We start from the raw sequence: 12,942 nt of genomic DNA on the forward strand, positions 1-12,942 counted from the left end.
AAACTGTGTGCTCATGTACTCTGAGAATATGTCGATGACTTAGAGAATTATAGTGGCTTGAAGAACCTGAAGGAAGAGCCTCTACCTCAAACTAGGGAGAGGGCATCACAGAGAGCTTCCTAGAGTAGGCAGCTTCTAATTAGAGTCAGCCTGGTGATGAAGGGAATATGGCCATCCAATCAGAATAGCATTTGCAAAGCTGTAACTGACACAGCTTTGTGAGGCATCTAAGATGGTCTTGCCCTTGTCATCTTTCATGGAGGGGGTGGAGAGTGTGGGTACTATCCTGCAGTGATGGAACTCAGACTTCAGGGTGAGGGCTTTTATCCAGGGGACAGTGGAGTCACCCACAGACTTGAAAGCAGGTAATGGCATGATCCAGTTTGCTGGTTCTTAAACTGGACTCCTGTTGACTTCAACTTCTTGGACTGGTCCTGACTTATCTGTCAAGTGCTCCACGGAGACAATCTACTCCTCTATTTGAGGGAAGCAGGGCTGTTCATCCTGACATCTTCTTTCTAGGGCATTCTGTGAGAGGAGCAAGGGGAAGCCTCTAAGAATCAGACTATCAAAGCCTGGCAGAGTCTAACTACCTCTGTTGAATGGAGGAATCCCATTTTCCTCATAGACAAATTAAGACCCGTCCAAAGTCATGAATGGGTTAGTTGCTTAAAAAGGGAAGTTCTTCAGTCTAGAGCTCTGCAGCAGGGGCTGTAATTGGGCATTTAACTTCCTGGCAGGTAGACTGTGTGGACATAAGCCACGGGGCTTGGAAAGCTAGTCCTAAGCTCTTGGCAGGCTCCTACACACACACACACACACACACACACACACACACACACACACTTTCTTAAAACCCTCTCATTTTCAGGCTGATAGGAGTGATCTTCTTCTGTCCTCATGGGATCTTTTCAAACTCAGGAAGCCAGGGAACCACTAAATAGCCCAGAGGGGGGTCACCCTCTAATGTCTGAGATGATCCCTCTTCTGTGAGCTTCCACTAGCCACGCCACGCCTATCAACCCCAGCTGACAATTGCTTGTGCTCATTTGTAGTGCTTTTATGCACTCTATGGAATATGTATCTGCTCCAAGACATCATACTCCTGCTGAACACACACACGCACACGCACACGCACACACACACACACACACGCACACACACACACACACGCACACACACACACGCAATCACTCCTGTCTTACCATATCAACTATGGCCCTTTGTTGATTTAGGCCTTGACCTGACTGTTTATGGGTCAGACCATTTTTGAAAAGGCTACGGAGGTGAGAGTGACAGGAAGAAAAGCTCACTTGACAGCCACAAAGTTCTCCCAGAACAAATTCCGCCCTGAGGTAGACATAGATTTAAAGGAATGCATACACCCAGAAATGACGCCCCCCCCCCGCCCCAGTCCCCGCCACCGCCAATGCTTCTGGCTTTAGCTGGCCTTTTTCAATAAGTCTATTACAACTTTACAGCAGAAGCCTGTCTAGCCCACCTCTGTCCTCAGCATCAGTACTTAGGTCCTGAGGGAAGCTTGCAGGAGATGTGGAAGCAGGAAGAAGGGAAGGAGGGAGCAGGCTATGTTTCTCTTTACTTTTTTTGGTATCCAGCCATACAGTACATCCTACACACAGCATGCTGGGAGTATCTTTTGCAACCAGATGCCGATGAGCAAACATCTCAGGTTCAGTCTTGCATCCCAGAATTAGAGACGTCTCCCTCTACTTCCTTTTCCTTTTTATCAGTCCAAGAAATTGGTACATTAGGTGCCTTACTCAAGGTCACAGAGCCATTTAGCTGCTGACAGGGACAAAAGTCATGTGTAGGTGGGTATTTACTGAAAGATAGTTACCCCATTTAGATGGAAGTCTACCAACCTCGCCACACTTAGAAAACATGGGTTGTGACGACCTTAGTTTAGCTTGTCAATTACTAGCACTCTGGGGGTAGAGAATATTGCTAATTGTGTCTCTCTCTATCTGATGGTCTTGGGACACTGCTTTCTTAGAGAGAGCAGGGTCTTCCACCCTACCCCATCCTGAGTCCTGATCCAGCAGGGTATCCATTGCTGGACAGGAACTGCAGGTCCATTTAATGGCCTGGGGCTTTTACTTCGTTATTATTACTACCATTGACTTTAAAAATATGGAAGTCAGAGTGATTCCTCTGAACACCCGTAAAACCACCACCAGATTCCAGATTTGTCTTTTTGTGACCACTCAGTAGAATTCTGCTCCAGGCATCCAGGTCCCCACACCATCTTGGCTGTTTTAAGCCACAGGCTTTGCTCACAGCAGCCGCCGACCTGAATATCCTGTGCCTCCCTGTTGACCACATTGGGCAGAAGCACCTAATTCCAGCCCTTGTTCTTCCTCAAAGTTTCCTAGACAACTGCATCTGCATGCTTGGTAACCTGGAGAAACGTGGGGGACCACGACCTGAGTGCACTGCACTGGACTGAGCAGAGGCATCTTCCCTCAGTCTGCTGTCCTGTGTCAAGCATTGTAATGACCTCACAGTGAGCCAAACCTATTGAAATTCAGCTCAGGGGCAGGACATTTTCAGGCATGCAGTCAGAGGACAGAGAATGATCTGGAACCAAGAGTGGAACAAACAGGAAAATCATACAGTAGCTGTCTACCTGACTTCTGCCACTGTGGGGCATGCTTCTGGGATAAACCATATGCATTTGCCAGCTTCCCTGGCTGTGTCCTGCCAGCACAGCTACCAGGACTCTGGGAAACACCCCTTCCTCATTTCTAGCCCCCTAAGAGGGAAGCACTGTGCCATACAGTGGGGCTTTGACATGCACTGCCCTGCTGTTCTAACCTGTACAATGCACCCATTGTCATAGTCTGGGTGTTTGGTCAGCCTCACATAAATCAGAGAGCAGAGCGACCACCTTGCAACCTGAAGGCTCTGTGTTCCTCCCAGCGTGAGAAGTTCTGCAGGGGCTACCCCACCCCCAGGTCCTTCCCTCTCCCTGTGTTCAACTAGTGTATCAGACAAAATACCATTGAGAATTCCTGTACACTGGCCATTAAGGGACGCCAGTGAAAGTGAACAGCAGACATTCCATACAGGGAGGAAGTAAATGAACAGAAAACATACCCAAGAGCGACCCTTCGCCCTCTGTTCACACCACGGCTTGCTTTTAGATTGGAATCCATTCTAGATAGAAACGTAATACTACTGATAGTTCTCTCTAACGGTGGCACGGGACTTTGCAGTTTGCCAGCTACTACCGTGTACCTCTGACAGGTGACAAAGTTAAAATTCAAGTCAAATAAATTGTCCGTGACACCACAGCTTAAAGGAGGCCGACCTGAGATCAGAAGCGGGGCTGTCAGATGCCGCCGTGAACTGTGGTGACAAAGAACTCTCTGGTCTGTCTAAATTGGTCTTGCAGGCCAAGGTTCATTAGCTAAGCACCCGGCGCCTCTGCATCACCGTCCCACAAGTCAGTGGTGGTCGATGGCATTCTAATGGAAGCCAAATTATTCTTTCTGTTGGCATGCTCGGGCAACTAGAGTTTTTGTGTTTTATGATAATTAAATACCATCATCTTTCAGAGACGGCGATCTTCTGGGCCCAATTAATGACTGCAGTGCACAGTGGGGTCATCATTAACTCTGAAGCAAAGAGAGCTTTGGGCACCTGTCTGTGGTTTGGCAAGAGTTGGCACGTTTGGAGCACCTGACCTGGCACTCTTTCTTGGAGCTATCTTTGATGTCTTTAGGTCTCTGTGCTTGGGTCTCATGACTGAGCCAAAGCTATGAAAGTTTATGCTTTTTTTGTTTTTTTCTCATGAGAGTGGCTTGGTCCACAAGGGCCTACCATGAGCCTAGGAGAGAGAGATTGGTATCGGTCCTCACTTGCTCTGAGAGGCTCATCTAAGGCATCAAGGACCCTTTCCCTTTCAAACCCTAAAGCCTTAGGTACCTAGCTTGGAGGGTCCAGGCCAGGCATTCTGGTCACTTTTCTGATCTGTGTTGAACTCCAGGCACTTTTCTGGCTTCTGGGAGCCAGTGGATTGGCCCCAGTGAAATCCATCAGCCACTGTGAAAGGGCGCTGCCCGCTGCCCGCTGCCCTTCTGTGCAGTATTTCCCTATTCCTCCTTCGCATTTCTTTTTCTTTCTTTCTTTCTTTCTTTTTTTTAAAGAACTTCTGTGTAAAATGCTGAAGTCATCTCCATGGTGACATTTAGTGCTATTTATGGTTTATTCATTCATGTGCCTTTATCATTATTGTGGGCTAGCAGCTACTGTTTGCAGGGTTAGGATGTAGAGCCATGACAGGGGACTTGTCTTGCACAGATGAGGCCCTGGGTTTAGTCCCCAGGGCAGGAAAGAAAATAGCATATAGTTGAAATGCTGTATGCCAGGCACTGTGCTGAGCACCTCACACTCGGCATCTCATTTGAATCTCAAAACACCCTTATATGGTGGGTATTGTCTCTAGAAAGAAATCTCCAGAAAACTACAACTCTGAAGGTCAGTGACTTGATGGATATCATAGAGGTTTTAAAAAAATGCTACATTAAATTTTTTACATTTATTTATGGGTGTGTGTATATGTGTGAATGCATGTGTGTGTGTGTACATGTATATGTGTGTATATATATACATATATATATATGTATATATATGTATGTGCATGTGCCTGTGTGTGTGTGTGTGTGTGTGTGTGTGTGTGTGTGTGTGTGTGTGTGTGAAAGCATGCATGAAAAGAGCAGTCAGGAAACACCTTGCCAGACCCACAGTCACAGCTTGTAAGTAGAGGAAACAAAACTTGACCTCAGAGCTGTGGGACACCAAGGCCCAGCACCTTTTTGTCATCCATGTCTCTGTTCAGCACTCACAGGAACCTCTCTATGCCTTCTGAGAGTCAGCAGAGATACCAGTGTTCAGGGTTTCTGCACATAGAAAATAAGAGAAGATACTGGAGAACCCTAACAACTGCGTGTGCATGTGTGTGTTTATGGCAGAGTCAGGGAAATCCCTTTGAGTTTAAAGTCCATCTGGTTTACATAGTTCAGTGGTCCTCAATCTTCCTAATGCTGCAACCCTACAATACAGTTCTTCATGGTGTGGTGACCCCCAACCATATAATTACTTAGTTGCTACTTCCTTAACTGTAATTTTGTTACTGTGATGAATCATAATGTAGACATCTGATATGCAGGATATCTGATACACCACCCCAGTGAAAGGGTCATTTGACCCCCAAAAGTGGTTATGACCCCATGGGTTGAGAACCTCGGACATAGTTTTGAGAGCTATGTAGGAGTCCTGTCTCAAATGGAAAGTGCTGCTGGAGAAGCGCTGGGCACAGCAAATGGCCCCAGCCACATTCACTTTCTCCATCAAAGGCTGCTTGTTCACTGAGAGAGCAGTGGATACTCAACCTGCCCAGTTCAGATTGACTTCCATGGTCTCACCCCTCCCCTCAAGGGACAACTGTGCTAACTCTCTTCTGACCAAGGACTTCAGCATCTTCAGGGGACAGTGGGCTTCATCCACACTCGTTGGTATCTAGAGACCCTCCTTTCCTGCACTGATGTTTCAGTCCCTTGAACCACCTCCACCACTCCTGACCTTTGGGGGTCGCATGGCTGGAGAAGGTATTGTAGTGGAGCTGATGAGAGAAGAGGCTGGGAGGCAGGAATACCTCAGAGCCCAACCCAGACTTTGGACTACACGTAGCATCTTGGAATATGTCCCCTTTGGATAGATTATCAATCATGTCCTTCTCCCTTCTACTTCTAACCTACTCCCTCAGTTTCCCTCCAGATTTACTTGGTATCTCGTTACCATAAAAGGTAAAGACTGATATATCTTCTATTAATATATTTCGGTCCTGTCGACTGCCAATTTGGTATCATTGTAGTACTATAATCTCGGTAACAAATGCCCTTCCTATTTCACAGATATGAAAACTGAGGCTCAAAGAGGTTCAGTGACTTGTCCAGGGTTGTATGTTTACTAAATGGTGGAATCCTAGACTGGATTCTGACTTCCTGACTTCTTCCCAATCATGCAGCCTTGTGAGAGTAGCTTAGGTGAAGGGGAAAGATTCACTCCTGGACCTGCCATCATTACAGCAAAGTTTGCTTTAGTTCTTTGCAGAGAGAATCTGCTTTACCACATTCCGATAGGAACCCGCATTATCCACCCCAAGACCAGGGTTTTGGCGTTTTATTTTGTTTTGTTTGTTTGTTTGTTTTTAACACATGTATACCTGTTGCTCTGGGTAACTGAAAGGACTAAATAAAATATTTGTCTCAGTCTTCTCATCTGTATGGGGCACAGAACATGGTTTGGCACACAGTGTGTGCTCAGTAAGTGTACTGGTGGGTTTTACGCACCCAGACACAGCATGGCTCACTGTGCTCAAAAGCCCTCCTTGCAGCCCTCTTCTCCCCAAGACAGGTTGCTCTCCACCGTCATGGGGCACGTGCTTCATACAGACAGAGCTCTGCCCTAGCCCTGTGTTTTTAGGTTTGTCAGACTCTCAGCTGTTCATTGCACTTATTTATCTTGTTAATTTCATTTACTATGCACCATTTATAGGATCAGTGATTCTCAAACTGAACCATGCATCCCTTACCCGGGGGCTCTGTAAAGTCAGATTCCTGGGTCCCTATCCCAGGGTTCTTGATTCAATAAATGTGGCTCATGTTGCCAGGCCGTCCATCTCAAACACACTCACTCTCAAGTGAGGAAGCCACTGGTGAGAAACTGGGCTCAAAAGACCCCAAACCCAAAACATGTGACAGATCAAAGGTGAAGTTGTTGATCGGAATAAAGTTGCTGATATTGACAATTGGAGTCTTACATGCCCAAGCCTGCTCTCCCTCTCAAAAAATTATTTCTTATAACTCTCCTAAAGTCTATGTTCAATGGGGTGGGATTTTTTATTTCATTTATTGCCCAGCACATGCAGAGAACAGGAGTTCGGAGCTATCCGTGAACCTCTGATTTGATTGAATGAATTACTATGTGATTTGCTAGTACTGAACACACTGATTCTCTCCCCTGGAGTCTGTTTGTCCCCCAGGGGCCTCACCCAGCCAGTAGCCCACTGACCATGACTGCTTGTTTCCTAGATCATCCCAGCAGCCTGCAGAACCACCCTCGGCTCCGGACGCCTCCACCACCACTGCCCCACGCCCATACCCCCAACCAGCACCACGCGGCCTCCATCAACTCCTTGAACAGGGGCAACTTCACCCCAAGGAGCAACCCCAGCCCAGCACCCACAGACCACTCACTCTCCGGGGAGCCCCCAGCAGGCAGCGCCCAGGAGCCAACCCATGCCCAGGACAACTGGCTACTCAACAGTAACATCCCACTGGAAACCAGGTGGGTCCCAGTGGACTGAGGCTGGGTGGGCATGGGTGGGCTAGGTGGGCAGAGGGCAGACCAGGTAGACACTATGGTCCATTGGTGACCAGACCATCAGGGAGCATGTCTCTACCTCTTATCTGTTCATTGAAGCTGGTATGAAGTGCCTGGCCTCTGGCTGCTATTCTCCAATGGTAGAAGGAGAGAGCTCTGGGAGGCTAGGATTTTAGAACCCACCAGGGCTGAGGTTCAGTGCTAGCCTGCTGCTTACTAAAGGTATGTGTTGGTCCAATTGATAGACTCACGAACATCACCTGCCTTGTCTAGGCAATGGCAATGAAGCTAGCTGGGTAAGGCTTCTTCTATAAGAGCAGGCAAGAGGTGTGCAAAGGAGTGGGACAAGGTAGGCACTCAGTTCCGCTTTGGCTGGGTCCTCAACAGCCAGCAGTGCACAATTTCACTGCCCTGTGCCTAGCATCAGACCATCTGGACTGTGACAGGAACTCTGTGAAGGCCGTTCTCCCCTTCCCATCTCCTGTCTTGATGTCCTGACCCTTCTGCACACAGTGATAGCCCCTAAGGCTTTTCTCTCAACATCAATAACCTAGACTTTCATATTGTCATACAATGCTCATACCTTGAATAGGTGGATTTTTATGTGATGCCCCCATCCAGGAGTTCCAGAAGTTGAAAACCAATGGGTCTGTGGTAGGTCAGATCATACAAGAGGTAGATACATAGCTGGGACTCCAACCTGGGGTGCTAGACTCTCTGTTGCAGACTGTTACTCTGCAGTTCACTGGCTTCTTCCAGGAGTGTCATGGGGTGTTTCCTTCAGCCCAGGGACTGCAGGCAGTCTGGGTCCTGTAGCCATCTTCCTCCCCTGTGCTTAACTCCTGTTTTCTAAAATGGTGTGTGTGTGTGTGTGTTTGTGTATGTGTGTGTAAAAACCCTGCAACTCATGCAACTTGCTTAAGAAATCATAGGAAGATAAAGAATTAGATTTGTACACAGTTTTACCATCTGAATAAAGCACTTTAGGCATGGCCTCTCCCTGTTCCCTAAATCCCAGGTGAAGTGTCCCAGGCTAGCCCAGCAATACTTCTTCTTCCACGCCCTCTCTTAAAGGAAGAACACACGGGTTTTCTTTTCCCAATCTCCTGTTCTTCATGAGGAGTGCAAAGCCAGACCACACTTAAGAAAGTGAAATTAGCCTTCACACAAACCCTATGCACACTTGCTTCTGCCCGGCCCGAGATGATCATGGTGATGATGTAGGCATGATGTTGGGGCATGCAGCTCTACATGAGCAAATTCATAATCCTTTGGTCACATTTCATTCTTGTGGAATCATTTTTCCAAGCCCAAGTTTCTCAGAGATCAGCCAACCATGACTCAGCCCCGTGTCCTAATTATCACCTTTTCCATTCACATCCTTTAAGATGCCTCTCCTGCCCTCACTGGTTACAGAGTGGATTCATTGTTGTCATCCCACAGTGGGAGGGGGGAAGGGGGGTAGCCAATCACGCTTCCATCACACTCAGTGCTCATTGAGTGGGACCTGGCTGACGGAAACTCCTCACTAATCAGTGGGTCGAGTCATCTGCATGCATCATGGCCACCACTCTCACTATTTGGATGTTTTTGTTTTTTTTTTCTTATTTGAGAGCAAGGTGGGACTTCCTCCTTTGAGCCTGTACATTTCTCAAAGGAAAGGGAGGTGGAAGAGGGGCAGCAAGTGAGGTTTTCCAGGGCATTAGTATGTGGTGTAAGATCATCCCAGCTCACATCCTCTGGCCTATCAGCTAGAGCTCCCCTGCCTTGTTGATTCTCTGTCCTCCTATCTCTGTTGCTTAGGATGCAAGAAATTGTGATTTTTATCTTTCATTATTATTCAAATAAGTAATGTCCATCATAGAGCTGCTAGCAAATCAATTAAGCAGGAAGAAAAATGTCTCCTAAGTCTACCAAAAGGTGCATACAGGCACACATACCCTTTCATGTATTCATCAACATACATGCAGCACACCATTATATATGTAATTTGATTATGTGTGTTTAGTGTGAGTTTAAACATATCTATGCATCTAACCTCCTCCAGCCTATGCTCTTTCAGGCTTCTGTTTAGGTCTTTGCATGTCCCCACCAAAGCTGCCCTCTTCTTCACTTCTTGGTCTAGTTGAGTCCTGCTTATTCCCAAAGCCCATCTGAATAGCTGAGGAAGGCTTTGTCTGTGACTCCAAAATGCATTGCATCTCATGATGACCCCCAAACTGAGAGCAGCACCAGTTCTGCTGGATGACACCAACAGAATTCTGCATGTTAATGCTGACCTTAGCAGGCTGATGGCACTAGGCTAACAAGATGAAGTTAGGAGAGAAAAAGCTGTCAAGTCTGGCAGGCGGAATCGGCAACTGAGCATTAGGGAAAGACTGGGATTTTTAAAGTAGATGGGCCATCTTCTTACCTTGGCTTTCAAGCATGCCAAACCTTTTGGCATGACAACATGACACAGCAACAAAGTTCACACTTGAGAACTATATAATCAAGTTACCAAAATGCAAACAGAACAACAAAAACACACACACCCTCATAATGCTTTAGGTAAGTTAATGATTTAAGCCACATTTATAGCTATCTTCAGCCACATGAGACCTGTAATTTTAACTTTAACCCACCATCTTCATCCTCTGGCTTTTCTATCCGTTACATTGCAATATAATGTCTTAGGGGCTCCAGGAATTCATGGTAGTGCTCATTATCATTAAATACTCACCGGATACCTACTATGCGCTACAATATCCGAGAGAACAGTTGCTTGCGAAAGATTGTCATGGCAGAGGAATCTGAGGGACATGCTATGCTTTTATTACTGTGAGGTCCCCAGTGAGTGACACAGTGCTTGCTACAGCATGGGTGGGAGCTTATAATATGAACACACAAGTATAAAAAGTAAAGATGGGACAAATAGATGACTAACTATGCTTAACTGAGACTTGGGTGGGGAAAAGGGACAGCTTCCCAATGGCTCCAGAGCCATGTGACTGAGATAAAGAGAGTCAGAAGTCCCGAGGATACAGAGGGGAAGATGAGGAAGCCCAATAGAGCAGGTCTACTTGACAGGTTATCCCCAAATATTGTCCTGCCCATACCCAGGAGAAGCTCCTAAGTAACACACACACACACACACACACTTCCCTCAATGTTAAGCAGAGTCCATGCTGAGAATCTAAGCAAATGTGCAGATACCATAGCAGCTGGTAGGATGACCAAGAGGGATTGCATTTCATCCTGGCAGAAAAAGAAAGTCTATCAGAAGGGTGGAGAGAGCAGGCTGTAGAACTGCTCATTTCTTATACCTCTTGTACCTCTGCCAATCCCCAAGATCAACTGAGTCCTTCAGGGAGGAGCCTGGACCTGCTTGTTCCCCCTAGAGCTGGAGTAAGCCCTACATGAGCATCTGTAGTTCTTGTGTGTGGAGCCATGTGCCGAAGGTCCCCCAACCTCTGATCTACTTCTTTGACTGGCTGCAGCATCATGTGCTTAATTGATTTCATAGGGACTGTCTGATTAATAACCCATCAGGCTCCTGTCAGATGCAGGGGAAGCCTGAACAGAAGGCTGCCAGACCTCTGCTCTGCCTCAGCTCTTCCCAGGCCTAGTCCAGGAGCCTGGAGCCTTTTTTTTCCCCCCCTTCAAACTGAATTTGGGAAATAGCCTATGTAACCTCAGGAATGAGGGCTACCCAGCAATCTCCAGGCCAACCCTACTGTGATTCCCCAAATGAGACACAATGCCTTCTGATGAGGCAGGGCAACCTCAGAACGTCACTTGACCTGCCTGAGCGTCTTTGCTTTATTTGTATAATGAGCGCTGGAGAGTTTGAATAGGAAGTCTTCTCTGTTGTTGGGTGATTTGATCTCAGATGTATACAAGACAAAGCCCACTGCTATGCAAGAAGCTTCTAGAGGGAGGCAGACCTCTGAAGGGAAGATGGGCACTAATGATGATGCTTGAGAGGAGCAAACAGAAAAGGTATCATTTTATGTGCTTGAGAGCATCCATAACCATGCCAGGCACTCTTCGAGACCTCCCTGGGAGCTTCCGAGTGTTATCCAGACTAGTTCCCACATACAACCTCTTAGTCCCCCTCCCAACTCTCTCACAAATAGTTATGTTTGAGGTCCCCAAGACTACTCCAGGTTTGGCAATTTGCAAATAGAGCTCATGACACTCTGCCATGAGTATGGCTCTGAGTTCACTGTGGTGACAAAACGTTTGGCAAATTGGTAAAGGAAAGGTGTGTAGGGTGAAGTCAAGGGCTTCAAACCAGAGGCTTCACCTCATAGTATCACCCAGAAGAGACACACCCTGATCCCTCAGTGAAAGCTGCCAGGCCGGAGGCACAGGAGGGACCCAGTGCCCCAGGGTTATAATGGGAATTGCCATAGGGGCAGCCTCTGACTAGAACATACTTAAGTCACATGCATACTCTTGGAAGGAAAACATTCGTGCATCATTGAGTTAAATATGTAGTTTGTACACAGTGGAGCAATTACCTGTTATCAGTTCACACGGGAAACCGTCCTGAAGGCCATGTTCCCAGATGGGGGGCCAGTCTTAGCCTTTCACAGTAGTCTGCACCCTAACTCTTTTCTGCATAAGTACTCTCATTAGAGCACACACCACTCATGCACATTCACATACATACATACTCATACACACATTCACACACATAACACACACCACACACATACATTCACACGTACCACACACACAAATATACACACCACTTTCCATTGATAGAGGAAGGACAGGGAGGATCTGAATCACAAAACACTAAGTTACTTGCCTTAGATCCCACAGCCAGCACATGGGAAGGCTAGAACATTGAGCTATCTGACCTCAATTCCCCACCCCACACCCACATCACTTAAAGTTGTCTTCTTGGGCCAGATGTGGTGGGTCAGCACTCAGAAGCCTAAGGCGGAAGGATGGTGAGTGTGAGGCCACATAGTGAGACCCTGTTTCTCAAGAATAAGTAACAAGTGAAGCGGCTTCCCAAGGCATCCATTGGCAGGCGTTGCCAGCAGAGAGAATACTCAGCTCAAGAGAAGCGAGACACAGGCACAGAGCCAGAAAGGAGGAGGAGCGGAGGAAGATGGTAAATAGCTGGGTGAAGTTAGGAGGACAGAGATCTCCTGAGAATGACAGATAGAAGTGAGCAGCAGAGGGGCTCAGGACATTGAAAAGGGGTCCCACCCTTCCTGCAGTCATTAGGTCAGAATCCCGGTAGTTGGTCAATAGCTGTTCACAGCGTCTAAGTTGTGGCATTATGAGGTTGGCCTTTCAGAGGATAACTGTGGTCTGGAAGATCTAGGTCATGGTTGTTGTTGTTGTGGTAGTGGTGGTTGTGGTAGTGGTGGTCGTGGTGGTTGTGGTTGTTGTTGTCTCCTTTCCTCATCCCTGTCTCTGAGCACCAGGTGCATCTCTGACTCCTTGTGAGCTTGGCTGAGTCACTGACACCTGCACACTGTGAGATGTCATCTGCACACTTAGGGTATGATTCCTGCTGTCCTACACTACTGG

General features: G+C 47.1%; 1 protein-coding gene across 3 annotated transcripts in view; it reads left to right on the forward strand.

Annotated features, from left to right (window-relative positions):
• Tenm4 (teneurin transmembrane protein 4) overlaps positions 1–12,942 on the forward strand; it is a 699,747-nt gene that overhangs the window by 472,489 nt on the left and 214,316 nt on the right. For all 3 annotated transcript variants that reach the window (XM_029479436.1, XM_029479435.1, XM_021166324.2), the window contains one exon: positions 7,116–7,371. In XM_029479436.1, the coding sequence (XP_029335296.1) occupies positions 7,116–7,371 (256 nt within the window). The remainder of the gene's footprint in view (positions 1–7,115; positions 7,372–12,942) is intronic.

This window comes from Mus caroli, chromosome 7 (genome assembly GCF_900094665.2).
Source record: "Mus caroli chromosome 7, CAROLI_EIJ_v1.1, whole genome shotgun sequence".
Classification (NCBI taxonomy): Eukaryota; Metazoa; Chordata; class Mammalia; order Rodentia; family Muridae; genus Mus; species Mus caroli.